Here is a 21,759-nt window from a genome sequence, read left to right as displayed (position 1 = left end):
TACGCTATTGTTATTGAACTTTTGTTACATCATTTTGACACATCCCATATATCACATAACATGTAAACATGTTATTCATTATCTGGATGTGTTTTCTGGTCATGTTGCTATTGAAGCTGATGTGACTGTAACTGATTTACATGTCTTTGTGTGTTATTTGTCCATATAATAAGTGCAAAAATATTATCTTTTTATGCTGGGTTAATTCCTTCAGAATCAGAAACAAATGCTCCCACCCAGAGCTCTGTTTGTCACAGTTACCCAAACAAGTCCAATACAGAAAGTGATTTTTTCTTCTTCTTCTACGTTTATGCTCCACACCTTTTTTTATTTAGAGACTTGCTAGAAAGTTCATATATTGTGTTTGTGATAAGCCATGGATACAAGTTGAGATGGAGCAATGTAAGGAGAAAGAAAAACTTGCTTTGGTTTGTTACATCACCTTCCCAATAAGGAACAGCCATACCAAATACGGCCTGGGTCTGTTTTTCATTTATGACTCTCTCACTCTCTTTTTTCTCCTCTTTGTGCTTTTTCCTTCTTCTCTCTGCAGAGGAAAGTAGGAGGCGTGAAAACATTGTGTGGCTTTTCTCCAGGATTCTCTGAGTTGTGTGTTCTGTCCCAGGCTGGAGTGATTGGCACTGCTCCTCTGGAGAGCACACAGTCAGCTCAACGGACGAGAGTCTCACAGCAAAGCTCAAGCACACAAGCTTGATCAGCATCATCTGTGTCTGACCCATCCATAACAGTTCACAGAAGGAAGATACCAGATAGAAGATAATGACCTAAGAGTTGTCTTTTTGCAGATATTTGAAATTCCATAGAAAGACTGGAATACAGCGCTCTGGATTCTGTATTCCAGGGGTAAGTGGCTTAATTGTGCAAATACATCTTTGCAAAAGGAGCGTTTAAGTGCATGAGTGAGACTGTGCAAGATGGTGTGGCTTTTAGTGTGTTTTGAGGCACGCATTCTAAAAAATGTGCTAAAATCCATTTTACTAAAATCTGCCGTTGCATACGCCTTTTTTACCCTATAAAGCTTGGTTTGTTTGTTCCAATGAACACATTGTGTAGGCAGTTTTACTTCTTAATTATAGTTTTAATGTTAAGAATTTACTGGGTACTGTAAATTCCAAAGCTTTGGGAGAAACAGGGAATTTTTCTTGCACCACAGGAAAAGGAATTGCAGAAGAGGCAGAGCAAAGTGCTCAGATAATAGAATACATGCAGAGGGGTTGTGTGCTAAGGGTGTGTTCAGAGTGAGAACTTCAGCAAAGTTTTTGAGACAACTGTTACAGTATGTAATCAAGTGTTTGTGATATGGTTGCACATAACCTAATTGATTCTGGTGTGTAAAATCCACATTTTACTAGAAGGATGTTTTGTAGAATTATCACCATAACTGTTTGGTTGAGTTGTTATGCTGCTTTTTGTTTATAAAGATTATATCTAACACACCCGGATGAGGATAATACTAATTATGAGCTGGTTTAAACAGAAGCAAGAAGCAGAACAAGTCAGGAAGCTATGTTGCACTTTTCTACCACTGCAGACACTATTCAGATTTTTTTAATTTTTTTATTGCAGCTTCTGCCCAGCACTGTAAAGACAGGGTGATGTGAAACACTTTTTCCACTGTCCCTGCCAGATTGACAAAGAGAGATAGAGCTCAGACATTAAACTTAAGTGAAGCAGAACCAGATGTGGACCCTTGAAAACACCAGAAAAATTAGATTCATTACAGTTCTTTCCCACTGACACACATACATACAGGAATACAGACATAATTGTCACACATGCAACACCGTAGGGTACTAATAATCACTGTTTAGGGGTAGATGAGGTATAAAGGTTTACTTCTTATAGTACTGTCCCGGTGACAAGCTAAAGGTAAAAAACAAAACAAAGTGTGGCCTCTCCAATGTTGGGCCAGCTTTAAGAAAGATTGACATGGAGAGGTTGTTATCCCCACTTAGACCACTAGAGGCCAGTGTTGAGACACCTTGCAATACTCATTTGGTGCTTTGGTTTTCAGAGTGAGTTTAAGGGGGCAGGGATTGAATTTGGTTCAAAGGTATGTTTTTAATCTCATCACTGTTCCTTGGGCATTGAAACCTTTAATAACCTTTAATGAATTAGGCAGAAAAATCATGCTGGAAAATCCTGTGAGAGATTTCCATCATTTGAAAGTGTAATATTTTTGCAGTGTGCAGTTGCTTTTATTGTTGTTTTTGCCACTGATTCATGGAATTTGTGATTAATTAAATTTATTTGTTATTTCTTTCTTTGTACAGTGACAACAATTCACATGGAAATGCCAAGTTTTTCATATGGCTGTACTTGTAGTTATTGCTTCTCTGACACACTGCTATTTAAAACATGCAGTTCACATAATGTTATATAGTGTACGTTTCCATGTAAGACCATTGTGTGCTGAAGTCTGAAAATATTTTTAATTATTCTGCATCCAAATGAACTAAATGCCAACCGAAAGAACTCACAAAGTAATCTTGTTTATGGACCTCTTATTTTAGGTTTTAGCTGTGATAGATGTGATCAATAAGTTTTGTTCTGTTAGTATTGATTTGGTAGAAATTTATGTTGCAGTTTATGCTATTTATTTATGTTCCTGGTCTTTTGTGCACAATGCATGTAATTCATTTAAACTATATGGGTAAGGAGAGACCCTGATTGTAAAACGCTGTGGGTGTACAATAATAAAATGTGCTATATAAAAGCTTCATTCATTAATTCAATTATTCACACACACACACACACACACGCACGCACGCACGCACGCACGCACGCACACACACACAGATAGATAGAAAAATAGATAGATAGATAGATAGATAGATAGATAGATAGATAGAAGTTTACTTATGGAAGTAAAAATGTTGTTAGCAACTCTTTGTGTTGTTAACAATGATGTTTTTAAACAATTATGTTTTTAAAGAGTAGCATACAACATAATTAACATAATTGCAATTCATTCTTTGTGTTGTAAAATGGCAGGTGAATTTCTAATAAATTAATTAAAACTATGATTTAAAGGCACATTTCATTCAATATTGAGCTGAATAAAACTGGAATTGAATAAAACTGGAATTGACTTGGGCCAATAATTATTTTTCAGAACAAATTAAACTGTCCCAAATGGGTTTGGTCACGTTAACAGTGATGTTTTTATAGGTCTAACTCTGAGAGCCTCTTAACATGCACTATAAATGAATATGTATTCCTCAAGTTTTTTTATTTTATCACATTTGTGTGTATGGTAACATGGCAGCCAACCACCAAAACTAATTAATTTGAACTATGACTCAAGGATTCAGTTCAGCAAATCTGAGATTGATGTGATGGAAAGCATGTCATTTTCCTATAGTCCAGTCTAAAAGGTTTTACAACAGTACTTTTCAGTGTGATTCTGAGCTCAACAAGGAGGGGACATTCTGTGTCCTGGCATCTGTCTGTCCACATGCTATTGCATTTTTGTTTGTGCCCAGTACTCTGATGCTTTTTTTTTTTTTTATGTGTGAACCTCTTATTGCTTTGTGGTATTTACTGGCAAGTGAGGACAGTAATGTGGGAAGAAATCCTTTTCCTCCTGAAATCCTGAAATCTGACAGCTGTGTGGATTTGGCTCATGGGGTGGAAACAGGTCACATAAATCTCACTGTGCTGCCAAAACTTTTCCTCTCCTCCTAAAAATAAGCGTAAACAGTCCTGAGGTATTTCAGAGAATGTTTATGTCATATTTTATGAGTAAAGATGAGAACACAAACAACCCAATAAGTGATTATGTTTAGAATATTGATCTTTTGAGACCTATAATTTGATAGCAAAACATTATCAAACTGTCCAAAGTTATGACAGAACTGTGGATGAACAACAGTCATATGTGTTTGTGCCATTGGAAGTGAGTACAAGTTCTGGCATAAAGTGATGATGAGTGAGAGGAACAAAGCTTCAGAGGTGTATATACTCCATATAGTATGGTGTAAATTCTTCCCAAAAACTTAAAAGCAGTTTTGTTTTGTTTTTTCAGCTGTCTATTCCGATGCTTTTGTGGACAATGGGGAAGAACCGGTTGTTACTGAATGCCCTTTTGGGTATAATGGCTTTTGGTCTATTCCCAAAACTTGAAGCTCAGGATGGTAAGTTAAGTTCAGCATTTTTTTTCTTTTTTCTTTTTTTCTTAATTTTTCTTTGAGATGCAAACTTCCAGTTATGAGTGAAGACATGTTAATTTTACTGTGCTGCAGACAATTCACAAGTAAAAATCATAAATGTTTCCTTTGATTGGAAAGAGACCTTAAAATTAGGTGTTTTTCTTTGCAAAGCTTTTGTTAAATATTCAGTTTTTATTAGACCCCCCATTAATGCTGGTCACTTGAGTTAAAAATTTGAAATATAAAGACAGTGAAGAGAAACATCTACAGTTTCAGTAAAGGGAGTTGAGCACGTATTTAAATAACTGATTTAAATACTGTAAAGATATTCAGAGTGGTGTGCTGTAGTTTGTTTAGAGCTCCCAATGATCAAGAAGAATTCAACAGAACACTGAATTTCAAGTTTACACTAATCCTGAAGGGTCTCAAGAGCTACTGTCAGCATTGGGAATGGCCACAGCCAGTTAATATTGACAACGGGTAATTCATGCAAAACGTTCCCAGAAATAACCCAATTAACATTCCCCCACACTGTTTTGTCACATTCACATTTTCTGTCTGCTGTGACTCCTCTGTTTTTAGTGCCTTCGCGAAAAGAGGCGTGAGATAATGGATTTTAGGTGTAACAGATTTTCAAAACCACCAACATCCATCCAACTGTCTTTCTGTCTCTCATCATCCGTTCACTAATTTATCCATCATTTCTGTACTAAATTCTTTAAAAAAAAAAAAGTAGATTCACTTCAAATCGGATGCCTAAATTCTTTAAAGTATGGCAAGGTGTCACTGATTTATGTCTTTGAGACTTGAGAGATCATCAGCAGCTGATGATGGCTAACCACCCAGCGCAGCTTATGTCTTGAGAGCTTAATGTCTGATACGTATGTGTGTGCTGACTGTCTTCACTGTGTAACCATATAAAAAAAGAAAAAATGTTTCTCCACCATTGATACAGTGATGAACCCATATGTTTTCATCTTTTAAATGTTTGCTATGCATTTTTCACTAAATTCAAACATTAAAGTAAATCAAAATTTAGTTTTGGAAGTAGAATAAAGTTTTGTCACTTTTACTCAATATGCACTTTCCTTTTAGCCATCAATATTTTTCTTGAAAATCAGGCCTATGTATTGATGACTCGTCTTACTGATGTCCCTCACTTTAATATCTGCTGCAACCGATCATCAAGCAGTAGCCTAAATTATGGCTCATGTCTGTGACATAACTAAAGATTATTGGCTATTTAAAAATCCTGGAAAAACCTTTTGTTTCAACAGGAATTATGTTATCACAATAAATCAAATTGAGTCATTGAGTCTTTAATCATGTGTGAAAAAAGCCAGTACAGTTGAAATAAGTAACAGTAAAAGTGATTTTAAAGAAGTCCAAAGATGAGACAGAAGGGTCATGACTGGTGCTGTTATCACTGAATACTGTAACATGAGTCTGCATGGTCTGACTGAACACAAGAAGATGGAAAGATTCAATTGCCCATGCAGGCAGCCTTTAGAGGTGCCCGAATACATATACAGAAAGTTCGTAATGTACACACAATTGTTCTAAATACACTGTAAATTAAATCCCCACAACATAATTCTACACAATTTCAGAGAATGAAAATTAGAAAGTTGCAGAGCATCTTCCTTGGTTCAGCAGACATGCAGTATAATGTGTTTGTGTTGTGTTTTTATGATGGATTGTAATTATCCATGATTATGTTTTATGCTTGCACCCTTCCCCTGTCTCCCTCCTTCCGTTTTTTTTTTTTTTTAACCCACACATTTTGCATTATATTTTGTTTGTTTCTCTGTCCTCTCTCCACTTCTCCTTCAAAGCCCCCGGGTCAGCCGACCTTATACTCTTAATTGACGGATCAGAGAGCGTTGGAGCTGCCAACTTCCCCCTCGTCAGTGATTTGGCTGTCCAAGTGATTGAGGGGCTTGCTGTGGGCAGGGACGCAATCCGTGTAGCCCTCGTGCTTTATGGTGCAGATCCCGAAATTCAATTCTATCTCAATAGCTATGACAACAAAGAGAGTGTCCTCGGTGCTCTCCGGGGGCTTGAGTACCCTGGCGGGACTGAGTCAAATCTGGGGGCCGCCTTGGAGGAGGTGGTAGACAGTCTGTTGGGCCAAGATGCAGGAGGCAGGGCAGCGGAAGGGGTGCCCCAGGCACTGGTGGTAATAAGTGCTGGGGAGTCCACTGATGATGTCAGTCAGGGCGAGAGGGCCCTAAAGCAGGCCAGTGTGTACACCTTTGGTATTGCTGCGGGTGATTCTGCTACTGCCCAACTGGAAGCTATTGCTACAGACAAAAGCTTTGTTCTGTCCGCTCCTGATGTCAGAACAGTGGCAAGCATGGTGACCAGATACTGCCATACATTAATGGGGTCGTCGAGCGCACCATTGTGATTCAAACAGATTTCACAGAAGGTATGTAATTACCGTATGAGAGGGATTCCATAGAGAAACTGAAGAAAAAGGAAATAATAACAGTACATTGTCATGGGCGTGGACATCTAAACAAATAATAATAATAAAAAAACGTAATATTTTTAGGTGAAAGGTTTTAGTGTCCCAAAATATCTTTCTTTCTTTTTTTTTTTTAAACAACATACGCATGGTGTGTTTACAAATGATCCGTACAAACGTACTCGGTTACCTAATGTAACCTCGGTTCTCTCTAGTAGAGGGAACGAGTATTGCGTAAGTTGCTTACGCTACGGGGAAAATCTTCTTTCTTCGAGATCTGAAGCCAAAAATTATCCTTAATTTTGTATTCATTGTCAACGCAGTGCGGCAGCCGGCAGACCAAGGCAGGCTATATAAGCATGCTCATTGGCTGCTCGGCGGCAACTGCTTAAGCCTATCAGTGAGCCTCGTGAAATGTGGCCTCCAATGAGGGCGCTTCGCGCCCTCCACACCCTTCTAACCGTCAAGATGGGTGTGGCCAGTGTGTATATAACGAGGGCTCACAGGCTGAATATCTGGTTTTCGTAGTCTGAAGCGCAAAAGCTCGTGGCGCGACACGGCAGGTTACGCAATACTCGTTCCCTCTTCTAGAGAGAACCGAGGTTACATTAGGTAACCGAGTACGTTCTCTTACGAGAGGTTCTCTCGTATTGCGTAAGTTGCTTACGCTACGGGAACCCCTTGTCAACGTCGTGCGCGCCGAGCATCCAGCACATGAATCCCAGGGAGACCAGGGAAAAACATTCTGCTGGAACAGGTGGCCGGTCGGAGAGACGGGCCAACACAGTACAAAGCACTTCACTCAGTGTATAAAATAGAGCGGCGCGGCCGGCCTATAAGTATATATCAGTGCAAAACAGTGAGGCCGGCAGAGCAAGCCCACACAGTACATAAGCACACATTAGGGTAAGAAAAGAGCGACATCATCGGTCTTTTACGAAGAGAATAACCCCCCGCGCAACAGAGTGGAAGACAGGCGGCCAGCAGCGCGGGCCAGCACCGGTAAACAGCGCGTAACGGGGAATGAGAAACAGAGCGGCCCAGCCGGTCTGAGTATAAAACACTTCACCCTAAGTACCATACCAGAAATATCGCCAGCATGTGAACGTAGTCTGCACATAAGCGACTGGGCAAAGCATACATGTCACTTATACTGACAGCAATTTAGCCTGTAAGGTGGGAACTTCCAGGTTATAAAACCTCACGAATGTCGATGGGGAGGCCCAGCCATTCCACTGGACCAGGCCCACGAAGAGGCCATGCCTCTAGTAGAGTGGGCTCTGATACCCAGAGGGCACTGCAGGTGTTTGGAGGCATAAGCTGCTGCAATCGCGTCCACTATCCACCTGGACAGGCTCTGTTTCGAGGCGGCGAGACCCTTGGTGCGTCCGCCGAAGGAAACAAAGAGCTGCCTGGAATGCCTGAAAGCGGCGGAGCACGTGATGTAAACTCTCAGCGCCCTGACAGGGCATAGGAGGTTATCACTGTCCCCATTATCGGATGCTGACAGAGCCGAAAGGGAAATTATTTGTGCCCTAAAAGGGGTTCCAATCGCTTTGGGGATGTAACCGTGTCTCGGTCTGAGAATGACTTTCGAGTCATTCGGCCCGAACTCAAGACATGCAGGGCTAACAGATAGTGCGTGCAAATCCCCCACGTGTTTTACTGAAGACAGAGCTATCAGAAAAACGGTTTTGAGCGACAGGTACTTTAAATCCACGGATTCAAGCGGTTCAAAGGGAAAAGCCTTCAGGGCCTCCAGGACCAAGGACAGATCCCAAATAGGAACCGAGGGGGGCCGCGGGGGATTAATCCGTCTAGCTTCTCTGAGGAAGCGGATAATAAGCTCGTTCCTTCCTATTGCCTGGCCGCGCGTCGTCTGAGCGAACGCTGCAATAGCCGCCACATACACTTTGAGCGTGGAAGGGGACCTGCCCTTGTCCAACAGCTCTTGTAGGAAGGAGAGCACCCGCGGGACCCCGCATGCATGTGGATCCAAGCTCTTAGTAGCGCACCATTTAGAAAACACCGACCATTTAGACGCGTAGAGCCGTCTCGTGGAGGGAGCTCTAGACTGCGTGATCGTGTTCACGACCCCTTCTGGCAGGTCAACGGGTATCCGTTGATTACCCATGCATGCAGAGACCATCGTTCTGGATGGGGATGCCAGATCGATCCACCGGCTTGAGAGAGGAGATCTTTTCTCACCGGGATCGGCCATGGGGATGAGTGCGACAGCCTCACTAGCTCTGGGTACCAGGTTTGGTTCTCCCAACGCGGGGCTATAAGAAGCACTGGGTGGTGTGTTTCCCTGATCCTCGTAATGACCTGTGGTAACAGGGAGATCGGGGGAAAAGCGTACAGCGGGAGGCTGGGCCATGTCTGGGACAGCGCGTCCTCGCTTTTCGAGAAAAATTTCGGGCAGTGAGCGTTGTCTCTCGACGCAAAGAGGTCGACCTCCGCTCTGCCGAATAGGCGCCAGAGAAACTAGACTGCCTGGGGGTGCAGAGACCATTCTCCCGGGGGAATGATGTCTCTGGACAGTCTGTCTGGACCGACATTCAGGTGGCATTTGGGCATTCAGCCATAGAAGGGGAAACCGGTTCTATAGCCCCTTTGCACAGAAGTGTAGCTATTTCTGCTCGAAGTAGATGTGCTACTTCTCCATTCACTCTCGTCTCGGTACGCGCCTGAAAGCGCAGGGGGCGGCGAGTGAACTGCAGAGTATAGCCCTTTTTTTACTGTGCTTAGCACCCATTCTGATGCGCCTGGAATAGCTTCCCACGCTTTTGAGTCTGAAGCCAGGGGCAGAATGGCCTCCGGGCTCTGATCGCCGCGCGTCGCGGGCTCGAGAGCTCGAAACGGAGGGGTGGGCGCAGCGCGGGCGCTCTTGGTGCTTAGATACGGCGGATCACACGCAGCGATAGCTGGCCGTTTTACACACAGTGTCCCGGTGGCTTGGACGGGGAACATATAGTGTGAGGCGCGACGCGCCAGGGCGGCGTCGGGGGCGAAATGTTCGTTAGTATGTGTGAGCGCTCGAGGGCGGGCACAGGACTTGCATTTAAAACATGACCGGTCGTGAGAGGCCGTGTGACAGAGCGGGCAGTGAGTAGGTGTGGGCACGGTGAGGTGGACACGTGACCTACTTTTAACACTCGAGCGGCTTCTGCCTGCTTTATGAGAGTGGGCTCTGTGAGAGACACGGGATTTATAGTGCTTGTGTGCAGGGGTGAACATGGAAACGTGGGCACATTCACTGCATTTGAAACACATACGGCGTGAGCCGTGCAACCAGACATTATGCTCATTAGAGATTTCTCTGGGTCGCCGTGAGAACGGTGGTTGCGCGCAGGCGAGCGGGTAGATATACCGGCTCGTTGACTGCAAGGTAAACATCTGCAGTGGCCGTGGCAACGGGGACTGACAGAGCGTGAAGCTTTGACAGTGGTCCAACCGCAGCGGGACTTAACCGTCTTTTCTTCCCTCGTGTTTAGACGCTCATAAATACTCGAGCACCATGAGTAGGAGTGGTACGAGAGGCGGGTTCGTTTTCTGTATGTAAGAAAAACTGGCCGCGAGCTCGGAGAAGCGAACAGCATAAATTTGTATCTGCCGCGAGAGCGGGGATCGAACACGGGTCTCTAGCGTGAAAGCCTATGATTCTGCCTCAGAACCACAGGGGAGAACACATTACCTTTCAGTTAGCGCGAGGATATAAGAGAGGATATAAAAACAGGCTCGTTTACTGCAATAGTAATATTTCCAGCCGCCTGAACTTAAGAGGGGACTGAGAAATGTGTGAGAATTGGCGGTTTGTCCGGCCACAGCGGGACTAAAACACTCTCTCTCCTCTTTTCGCCGGTGAGTGAGGCGCGCGCGCTGAACGTTGCTCGTGACCGTCCGTTCTGTTATCCCTTGTGAACAACGGCGCAATCTGCGCGACCCAACAAGGGGGAGAGCGGGTTCGCTTTCTGTACGTGAGAAAAGCTGGCCGCGAGCTCGGAGAAGCGAACAGCATAAATTTTTAACTGCCGTGAGAGCCGGGGTCGAACACGGGTCTCTGGCGCGAAAGCTTAAGATTCCGCCACTGAGCCACGAGAATACAATAGCTTTTGGTTAGAGCGAGGATATAAGAGAGCGTCATCATGTCTTGTGACGGCGTTTGCTTGCAGGCGTACGTGTATTTATAACAGGCTTGTATACTGTGATATGAACAATTCCAGTCGCCTGACCTTAAGAGGGGACTGAGAAATGTGTGAGAAATGGAGGTAGGTCCGGCCACAGCGGGACGAAAACACTCTGTTCTCCTTTTCGCCGGTGAGTGACGTGCGAGGACGGAGTAGCTTTCTTGTAACGTAAAGAGAGCTCCAAGACCGTCCGCTTCTGCCATCCCTTGTGAGCGGCGCAGTTTGCGCGGCTCGAACAGAGGGAGAGGAAGCTCGCTCCGAGACCGTCCGCTTCTGCCATCCCTTGTGAGCGGCGCAGTAGCGCGGCTCGAACAAAGGGAGGGTGTCTATCTCATTCGCCTCATCCCCTGGCGGTTGAACGGCCAGGAGGGGGGGCGGAGAGGGCGAGAGAGAAGCTCGAGAGAGAGGTTCCGGCGAGCTCCTCAGTCACATTAGTCTCCGGTGGTCTCTGCGAGCGGCGCTTCTTGCGCGGCCCGGCAGGGACAGGCGGAGCGACAGCTTGGTCGAAAACTTCAAGTCGAGCCCGCAGGGTCAACATTGAAAGTTCTTCGCACTCGGGGCAGCCGCCCGTAGAGAGTGCGGTGGCGGCATGCTCGCGGCCTAGGCAGAGAGCGCAGATGACGTGGCGGTCTCCGTTGCTGAGCGGGGCGCGGCACGAGCCGCAGGAAAAACGAGGCATTTTGACAAAAACGCCTCGTGCTCTTTTAGAACAGTGAGAGAAAGTGTGTGTCGCAGGGCGAACACACACAGCAGTAATAAAAGGATATGTCGCCAGATAGCGTAGCAGGCATGGATGGCTGAAGGCGGCGAAGGCGGCCGGCTTCCTCAGGCGCTGTCCTAAGCTTGCTGGTCGCTGGTTTCAACGGCGGCGGATCTCAAGATCCAGCGATGCGTAGAGCTTTGCTGAAGACTAGAAAATCAGATATTCAGCCTGTGAGCCCTCGTTATATACACACTGGCCACACCCATCTTGACGGTTAGAAGGGTGTGGAGGGCGCGAAGCGCCCTCATTGGAGGCCACGTTTCACGAGGCTCACTGATAGGCTTAAGCAGTTGCCGCCGAGCAGCCAATGAGCACGCTTATATAGCCTGCCTTGGTCTGCCGGCTGCCGCACTGCGTTGACAATGAATACAAAAGTAAGGATCATTTTTGGCTTCAGATCTCGAAGAAAGAAGACTTTCCCCGTAGCGAAAGTAACTTACGCAATACGAGAGAACCTCTCGTAAGAGAACTTAGAAACAGTTTGTGTGTCCTATAAGATACAATATTTAGACTAAACCAAGAGTAGCACATGCAACCCATTAACACTCCTTGTATGTTTATATTCAGGATATTAATACATTTAGGTCATAGCATTTGTATCTATTTCTATTTTAAATAAATTATCACTTTATGCTAATTGATTTCCATTATTTTTACTACTTGTAATATATGTTACATATATTGATATATTACAACTTTTACTACTTTTATATATGTTAGCTTTATGGCAAGTAAAAAAAATGGTGATAGTTATTAATACATTGTTTCTGTAAAACATCATACATTTTAAATAAATGATAGCTAACTTCTTCATAGGTTACCTGATTTTGGTTTGAATTTGCAGAAGGACTAAGTAGATTTTTTTTTTTTTTTTTTTTTTTTTTTTTTTTTAGCTTTGGCTGTTGGGAAAAGAGATATAATTTTCCTCATTGACAGTAGCATGGGTGCCACCATAATCAATGCAGTGCGAGAATTCATCAAAAGGTTTGTTGACACCATGCCAATTGGACCTGATCAGGTGCAGGTCGGAGTGGCCATGTTTTCCACCACCCCAAGGTCGGAGATCAACCTCAACTCATTTAGTTCAAAAGAATCCCTAATCTCTGCTCTCGCAAGACTAAAACCCAAACCTTCGGCTGAAGTCAACATCGGGGCTGCCCTGGATTTTGTGAGAACCAACATGCTCAGACCTGAGAGTGGGAGCCGCATTCAAGATCAAGTGACACAGCTTGTGTTGCTCCTGACCAGTAAAAAATCTAAAGACAGTGTTCAACAGCCAGCTGAAGCTCTTCGTCGAATGGGTGTTCTAACTTTGGCTGCAGGCTCCAGAGCTGCTGATGAGGCTGAGCTCAAGCAAATAGCTTTTGATGAAGCTGTGGTTTTCATCCTGAAGGACTTCAGGATGTTGCTGCGCAACCCCGGAGATATTATATCCCATCTCTCTACATTGACTGGTGTTGTTGTGACAGAGGGCCCAACTGAAACGGGTAATATTCTACAAACATTAACCTATTAACCCATTCTACACCCATTAACACTCCTTGTATGTTTATATTCAGGATATTAATACATTTAGGTCATAGCATTTGTATCTATTTCAATTTTAAATAAATGATCACTTCATGCTAATTGATTTCCATTATTTTTACTACTTGTAATATACGTTACATATATTGATATATTACAACTTTTACTACTTTTATATATGTTAGCTTTATGGCAAGTAAAAAAAATGGTGATAGTTATTAATACATTGTTTCTGTAAAACATCATACATTTTAAATAAATGATAGCTAACTTCTTCATAGGTTACCTGATTTTGGTTTGAATTTGCAAAAGGACTAAGTAGAATTGTTTTTTTTTGTTGTTGTTTTTTTTAGCTTTGGCTGTTGGGAAAAGAGACATCATTTTCCTCATTGACAGTAGCATGGGTGCCACGATAATCAATGCAGTGCGAGAATTCATCAAAAAGTTTGTTGACACCTTGCCAATTGGACCTGATCAGGTGCAGGTCGGAGTGGCCATGTTTTCCACCACCCCAAAGTCGGAGATCAACCTCAACTCATTTAGTTCAAAAGAATCCCTAAGCTATGCTCTCACAAGAATAAAACCCAAACCTTCGGTTGAAGTCAACATCGGGGCTGCCCTGGATTTTGTGAGAACCAACATGCTCAGACCTGAGAGTGGGAGCCGCATTCAAGATCAAGTGACACAGCTTGTGTTGCTCCTGACCAGTAAAAAATCTAAAGACAGTGTTCAACAGCCAGCTGAAGCTCTTCGTCGAATGGGTGTTCTAACTTTGGCTGCAGGCTCCAGAGCTGCTGATGAGGCTGAGCTCAAGCAAATAGCTTTTGATGAAGCTGTGGTTTTCATCCTGAAGGACTTCAGGATTTTGCTGCGCAACCCCAGATATATTATATCCCATCTCTCTACATTGACTGGTGTTGTTGTGACAGAGGGCCCAACTGAAACGGGTAATATTCTACAAACATTAACCTATTAACCCATTCTACACCCATTAACACTCCTTGTATGTTTATATTCAGGATATTAATACATTAAGGTCATAGCATTTGTATCTATTTCAATTTTAAATAAATGATCACTTCATGCTAATTGATTTCCATTATTTTTACTACTTGTAATATATGTTACATATATTGATATATTACAACGTTTACTACTTTTGTACACTCACCTAAAGGATTATTAGGAACACCTGTTCAATTTCTCATTAATGCAATTATCTAATCAACCAATCATATGGCAGTTGCTTCAATGCATTTAGGGGTGTGGTCCTGGTCAAGACAATCTTCTGAACTGCAAACTGAATGTCAGAATGGGAAAGAAAGGTGATTTAAGCAATTTTGAGTGTGGCATGGTTGTTGATGCCAGACTGGCCGGTCTGAGTATTTCAAAATCTGCTCAGTTACTGGGATTTTTACGCACAACCATTTCTAGGGTTTACAAAGAATGGTGTGAAAAGGGAAAAACATCCAGTATGCTGCAGTCCTGTGGGCGAAAATGCCTTGTTGATGCTAGAGGTCAGAGGAGAATGGGCCGACTGATTCAAGCTGATAGAAGAGCAACTTTGACTGAAATAACCACTTGTTACAACCGAGCAAAGCATTTGTGAAGCCACAACACGCACAACCTTGAGGCGGATGGGCTACAACAGCAGAAGACCCCACCGGGTACCACTCATCTCCACTACAAATAGGAAAAAGAGGCTACAATTTGCACAAGCTCACCAAAATTGGACAGTTGAAGACTGGAAAAATGTTGCCTGGTCTGATGAGTCTCGATTTCTGTTGAGACATTCAGATGGTAGAGTCAGAATTTGGCGTAAACAGAATGAGAACATGGATCCATCATGCCTTGTTACCACTGTGCAGGCTGGTGGTGGTGGTGTAATGGTGTGGGGGATGTTTTCTTGGCACACTTTAGGCCCCTTAGTGCCAATTGGGCATCGTTTAAATGCCACGGCCTACCTGAGCATTGTTTCTGACCATGTCCATCCCTTTATGACCACCATGTACCCATCCTCTGATGGCTGCTTCCAGCAGGATAATGCACCATGTCACAAAGCTTGAATCATTTCAAATTGGTTTCTTGAACATGACAATGAGTTCACTGTACTAAAATGGCCCCCACAGTCACCAGATCTCAACCCAATAGAGCATCTTTGGGATGTGGTGGAACGGGAGCTTCGTGCCCTGGATGTGCATCCCACAAATCTCCATCAACTGCAAGATGCTATCCTATAAATATGGGCCAACATTTCTAAAGAATGCTTTCAGCACCTTGTTGAATCAATGCCACGTAGAATTAAGGCAGTTCTGAAGGTGAAAGGGGGTCAAACACAGTATTATTATGGTGTTCCTAATAATCCTTTAGGTGAGTGTATATGTTAGCTTTATGGCAAGTAAAAAAAATGGTGATAGTTATTAATACATTGTTTCTGTAAAACATCATACATTTTAAATAAATGATAGCTAACTTCTTCATAGGTTACCTGATTTTGGTTTGAATTTGCAGAAGGACTAAGTAGAATTGTTTTTTTTTTTTTTTTTTTTTTTTTTTTAGCTTTGGCTGTTGGGAAAAGAGATATAATTTTCCTCATTGACAGTAGCATGGGTTCCACCATAATCAATGCAGTGCGAGAATTCATCAAAAAGTTTGTTGACACCATGCCAATTGGACCTGATCAGGTGCAGGTCGGAGTGGCCATGTTTTCCACCACCCCAAGGTCGGAGATCAACCTCAACTCATTTAGTTTAAAAGAATCCCTAAGCTATGCTCTCACAAGAATAAAACCCAAACCTTCGGTTGAAGTCAACATCGGGGCTGCCCTGGATTTTGTGAGAACCAACATGCTCAGATCTGAGAGTGGGAGCCGCATTCAAGATCAAGTGACACAGCTTGTGTTGCTCCTGACCAGTAAAAAATCTAAAGACAGTGTTCAACAGCCAGCTGAAGCTCTTCGTCGAATGGGTGTTCTAACTTTGGCTGCAGGCTCCAGAGCTGCTGATGAGGCTGAGCTCAAGCAAATAGCTTTTGATGAAGCTGTGGTTTTCATCCTGAAGGACTTCAGGATGTTGCTGCGCAACCCCAGAGAAATTATATCCCATCTCTCTACATTGACTGGTGTTGTTGTGACAGAGGGCCCAACTGAAACGGGTAATATTCTACAAACATTAACCTATTAACCCATTCTACACCCATTAACACTCCTTGTATGTTTATATTCAGGATATTAATACATTTAGGTCATAGCATTTGTATCTATTTCAATTTTAAATAAATGATCACTTCATGCTAATTGATTTCCATTATTTTTACTACTTGTAATATATGTTACATATATTGATATATTACAACTTTTACTACTTTTATATATGTTAGCTTTATGGCAAGTAAAAAAAAAAATGGTGATAGGTATTAATACATTGTTTCTGTAAAACATCATACATTTTAAATAAATGATAGCTAACTTCTTCATAGGTTACCTGATTTTGGTTTGAATTTGCAGAAGGACTAAGTAGAATTGTTTTTTTTTTTTTTGTTTGTTTTTTTTTTTAGCTTTGGCTGTTTGGAAAAGAGATATAATTTTCCTCATTGACAGTAGCATGGGTGCCACCATAATCAATGCAGTGCGAGAATTCATCAAAAAGTTTATTGACACCATGCCAATTGGACCTGATCAGGTGCAGGTCGGTGTGGCCATGTTTTCCACCACCCCAAAGTCGGAGATCAACCTCAACTCATTTAGTTCAAAAGAATCCCTAAGCTCTGCTCTCACAAGAATAAAACCCAAACCTTCGGTTGAAGTCAACATCGGGGCTGCCCTGGATTTTGTGAGAACCAACATGCTCAGACCTGAGAGTGGGAGCCGCATTCAAGATCAAGTGACACAGCTTGTGTTGCTCCTGACCAGTAAAAAATCTAAAGACAGTGTTCAACAGCCAGCTGAAGCTCTTCGTCGAATGGGTGTTCTAACTTTGGCTGCAGGCTCCAGAGCTGCTGATGAGGCTGAGCTCAAGCAAATAGCTTTTGATGAAGCTGTGGTTTTCATGCTGAAGGACTTCAGGATGTTGCTGCGCAACCCCAGAGAAATTATATCCCATCTCTCTACATTGACTGGTGTTGTTGTGACAGAGGGCCCAACTGAAACGGGTAATATTCTACAAACATTAACCTATTAACCCATTCTACACCCATTAACACTCCTTGTATGTTCATATTCAGGATATTAATACATTTAGGTCATAGCATTTGTATCTATTTCAATTTTAAATAAATGATCACTTCATGCTAATTGATATCCATTATTTTTACTACTTGTAATTTATGTTACATATATTGATATATTACAACTTTTACTACTTTTATATATGTTAGCTTTATGGCAAGTAAAAAAAAAATGGTGATAGTTTCTGATAGTTTCATTGTTTCTGTAAAACATCATACATTTTAAATTAATTATAGCTAACTTCTTCATAGGTTACCTGATTTTGGTTTGAATTTGCAGAAGGACTAAGTAGAATTTTTTCTTTTCTTTTTTCTTTTAGCTTTGGCTGTTGGAAAAAAGAGAGATAATTTTCCTCATTGACAGTAGCATGGGTGCCACCTTAATCAAAGCAGTGCGAGAATTCATCAAAAAGTTTGTTGACACCATGCCAATTGGACCTGATCAGGTGCAGGTCGGAGTGGCCATGTTTTCCACCACCCCAAAGTCGGAGATCAACCTCAACTCATTTAGTTCAAAAGAATCCCTACACTGTAAAAACGAACAAGTTCATTCAACTTAAAATAATTTGTAAACAGGCTGCCTTGAAATGTTGTGTTAAGAAAGCTAAGAAACCTCAGTTGTTTGTACATGTATTGGAGTTCCTTAAACCTATAATTAATCATTGGGGTAACAAAGATGAAGCTGGCAAAATAGTCTGATCAGCTTTTTAATTTAAGTTTAATTAATTCGTTTTTTAGTTACTCCAACGAGACATTAAAAGTTGTGTAAACCTAAATCCCAGTTGAGACAACATAAAATTAGTGACACCAACAAACATTTCTGTTCGAGTTGTTTACACTAAGCATCTTGTTAAATCAACTTATAATTATTAGTTGTCCAAACAACATAAAAATTGGCTGAACTAGTTATTTAGTTGAATTAACTTATTTTTTTAAGGCAGCCAGGTTACTTTTTCAAGAATAGTTCATTTTAGTTGGAATGTTAAGTTCATTCAACAGAGTGAACTGCATAATTTGTCCACACAACTTAAGTTTCTGTTTTCTAACAGTACTACATAAAAATGATTCATTGGCATAGAAGAACATGCAGAATGCAATTTTTTTATTATTTCAAAACAGAAAATCATGCTTACCATTAATGTACTTAAATGTTAAAACACCTTACCATTAATTGCAAGTGTTTCAGTACCAGCTGAACAATTGACATTTCATAACATGTTACATGAACATTTATCTAAAAAAAATCCATGCAAACTCTACATATAACTGTTGATATAGAAATAAAATGTGAAATATAAACGCTTACTGGCTTAAGTACTGTAGTTAATTGCAAGCATTTTGGTAACAGTAAACAGCTGAAAATTGAAATTTCATAACATGTTACATGAACATTTATCTAAAAAATTAATGCAAACGAGCTCTAGTACACAAAAATAGAAATATTAAAATCTGAAATATAAAGCTAACTGGCTTAAGTGCTGTATTTAAATTGCACAAACATCTTGGTAGTTATCTCTGAGCAGATTAACGTCATTTTACTAACATTTTTAGAACCTCTGAATTAAACTCTTCTGTAACTTATACAGGCCTCTTTTTGTTTAGTTTTCAAATCGAGCCATGTAATAGATATGGAAATGGTTGCTCTAGAACACAAAAATAGAAATATCAAAATCTGAAATATAAAGCTAACTGGCTTAAGTGCTGTATTTAAATTGCACAAACATCTTGTTAGTTATCTCTGAGCAGATTAACGTCATTTTACTACAATTTTTAGAACCTCTGAAATAAACTCTTCTGTAACTTATACAGGCCTCTTTTTGTTTAGTTTTCGAGTTGAACCATGTATTAGATATGGAAATGGTGGTGTGAAGTCTTTAGTGTGAACACTGCTGTTGCTATTACTTGGTCACTAAACCACTAAACTTTGCCTTGAAGCAACTTGTTGCGGAGTCCATGAACTTTTGCAGAACAATTGCCACTGCCGATGCCCATGACAACTTTTTGAATAATCTCAAATGTGTACTTCAGTCCCTTGGGATAGTCTATGTTAAGAAGGTAAAGAAGACCCATGAGTGAGGAAAAAGCATTAGCAACATCTCCTAGCTCACGTATGATGATGATGTCTTCCAGAACAACTGCGATATCAATTATCTCCTTTGCCAAAAGTGCTTTACTGCTTCCGCCTTCCTCAGTCACAATGAGAAGACCAACTTCAACTCCTTTTGTAGCCTCTTTTTCAGAACTGGTAGTCTAAAGAACATAATGAAGTATTTAGTAATTAAGCATGCACTGTTACAATACCAAACTTGAAAGGGTTAGTTAAAATTCTGTCATTAATTCCTCACCCTCTTTTAAACAAAAATTAAAGGGATAGTTCACTTTGAAATCAAATTTTGGTATGTTTTAGCTTACCTCAAAGGCACCCAAGATGTAGGTGTCTTTTTTTCCGCAGTAGTTTCAATTTTGATATTTTTAGGTCAAACCGTTCTTGTCTGTCAGTCATATAATGCAGGTCTATGGTCACTATCTGAAAGAGCATGCACAGAGAAGTCCAAATTAAACAATTCCCCACCGTAAGTACACATTGATGGCCTAAGACACGAAACGAGTGGTTTGTGTGAGAAAACGAACAGTATTTATATCGTTTTTACCTCTTGTAACAGCCACGTCCAGTGATCTATATTACTAGATATAGATATATACACTAAATGTCGCATTAAAGACATTCGTTCCAATAAACTGCCGTAGCCAAGGCGACATCTAGTGTATATATCTATACACCAGTCTGCGCACACGTCACACCTAACCCTAACCCGCGCCCTCAGATCACTGGACGTGGCTGTGTTACAAGAGGTAAAAACTATATAAATACTGTTCGTTTTCTCACACAAACCGCTCGTTTCGTGTCTTAGGCCATCAATGTGTACTTACGGTGGGGAATTGTTTAATTTGGACGATGGGGAATTGTTTTAATTTGGACTCTGTGCATGCTCTTTGAGGTGGTGATCACAGACCTGCATTATCTGACTGAGAGACAAGAACGGTTTGACCTAAAAATATCAAAATTGAAACTACTGCGGAAAAAAAGACACCTACATCTTGGATGCCCTTGAGGTAAGCTAAAACACACCAAAATTTAATTTCAAAGTGAACTATCCCTTTAAGATATTTTTGATGAAATTCAAGAGCTTTCTGACCCCTCCATATACAGAAAAGTTATTACCACTTTCAAGGTCCAGAAAGGAGGACATTGTTAAAATAGTCCATTTGACTCCAGTGGTTCAACCTTAATGTTATAAAGACTACTACCCCCCCAGTTTTGTACTAAAGCTATAAAGGATAAAACTGTAATTATGGCCATAAATTATTGCAGTGACTATGTGAATTTAGTGGGTAGTATTTGTGTAGTGCCCTTATACTGATATACAAAACACTTGTTTAAAAATACAGTAATTTAGCTTTATCTTACATTAAAGGGATAGTTTACCCCAAAATTTTAATTTGCTGTTAATTTACACAACCTAGGGCCATCCAAGATGTAGTAGGTGACTTTTTTCCTTCAGTAGAACGGTGTGGTGACGGGGGCGTGATAAAGCGAGGTCTGTAGTAGGGATGAGTGGTGATAAGCCTTACGGAACTCAAATATATTTCCATATTTTTATGGTCAATATATTATTTGGTGTAAATACACTGAAAGATTTATGAAATATTGCGTTAACGGGAATTGCCGCTTTTCATATACAGATGCTTCCCAATAAATTAGAATATCGTGATAAAGTTCATTTATTTCACGAATTCAACTTAAAATGTGAAACTAATATATTATATAGACTCATTGCATGCAAAGTGAGATATTTCAAGCCTTTATTTGTTATAATTTAGATGATTATGGCTTACAGTTTGTGAAAACCACAAAATCAAAATCTCAGAAAATTAGAATATTACATGAAATTACACAGTAGTTACACAGTAATCCCATGGTCATTGAACCAGGTTTTGGTTCTTTTGGCAGTAGGTGCAAATCCTGCTGGAAAATGAACTCAGCATCTCCATAAAGCATGAAGTGCTCTAAATGTCCTGGAAGACGGCTGCATTGTTTGCACCTGCCCACACTGCCAAAATAACCAAAACCTGGTTCAATGACCATGGGATTACTGTGTAACTACTGAGTTTCATGTAATATTCTAATTTTCTGAGATTTTGAGCTCATCAAATCATCAAAATTATAACAAATAAAGGCTTGAAATATCTCACTTTGCATGCAATGAGTCTATATAATATATTAGTTTCACATTTTAAGTTGAATTCGTGAAATAAATTAACTTTCACGATATTCTAATTTATTGGGAAGCATCTGTATATAAAATGTATGTACAATGTATACTGTAAAATGTAATTTAGTTGAGTGTATTT

At 41.1% G+C, this 21,759-nt stretch overlaps 2 protein-coding genes across 3 annotated transcripts in view; both read left to right on the top strand.

Annotated features, from left to right (window-relative positions):
* LOC307162295 (uncharacterized protein) overlaps window positions 1-21,759 on the top strand; it is a 236,559-nt gene that overhangs the window by 179,831 nt on the left and 34,969 nt on the right. The window lies entirely within an intron of this gene.
* On the top strand, window positions 6,511-19,282 carry LOC307155402 (collagen alpha-3(VI) chain-like). The gene is made up of 6 exons (XM_079866004.1): window positions 6,511-6,603; window positions 12,489-13,082; window positions 13,476-14,069; window positions 15,682-16,275; window positions 16,678-17,271; window positions 17,667-19,282. The coding sequence occupies exons 2-6, from the start codon at window positions 12,536-12,538 to the stop codon at window positions 17,705-17,707; spliced, it is 2,370 nt and encodes a 789-aa protein (XP_079722130.1). The 5' UTR covers window positions 6,511-6,603; window positions 12,489-12,535; the 3' UTR covers window positions 17,708-19,282.

This window comes from Squalius cephalus, assembly GCF_949319135.1.
Source record: "Squalius cephalus genome assembly, chromosome: 1".
Lineage (NCBI taxonomy): Eukaryota > Metazoa > Chordata > Actinopteri > Cypriniformes > Leuciscidae > Squalius > Squalius cephalus.
This window is presented reverse-complemented; position numbering and strand designations above follow the sequence as displayed.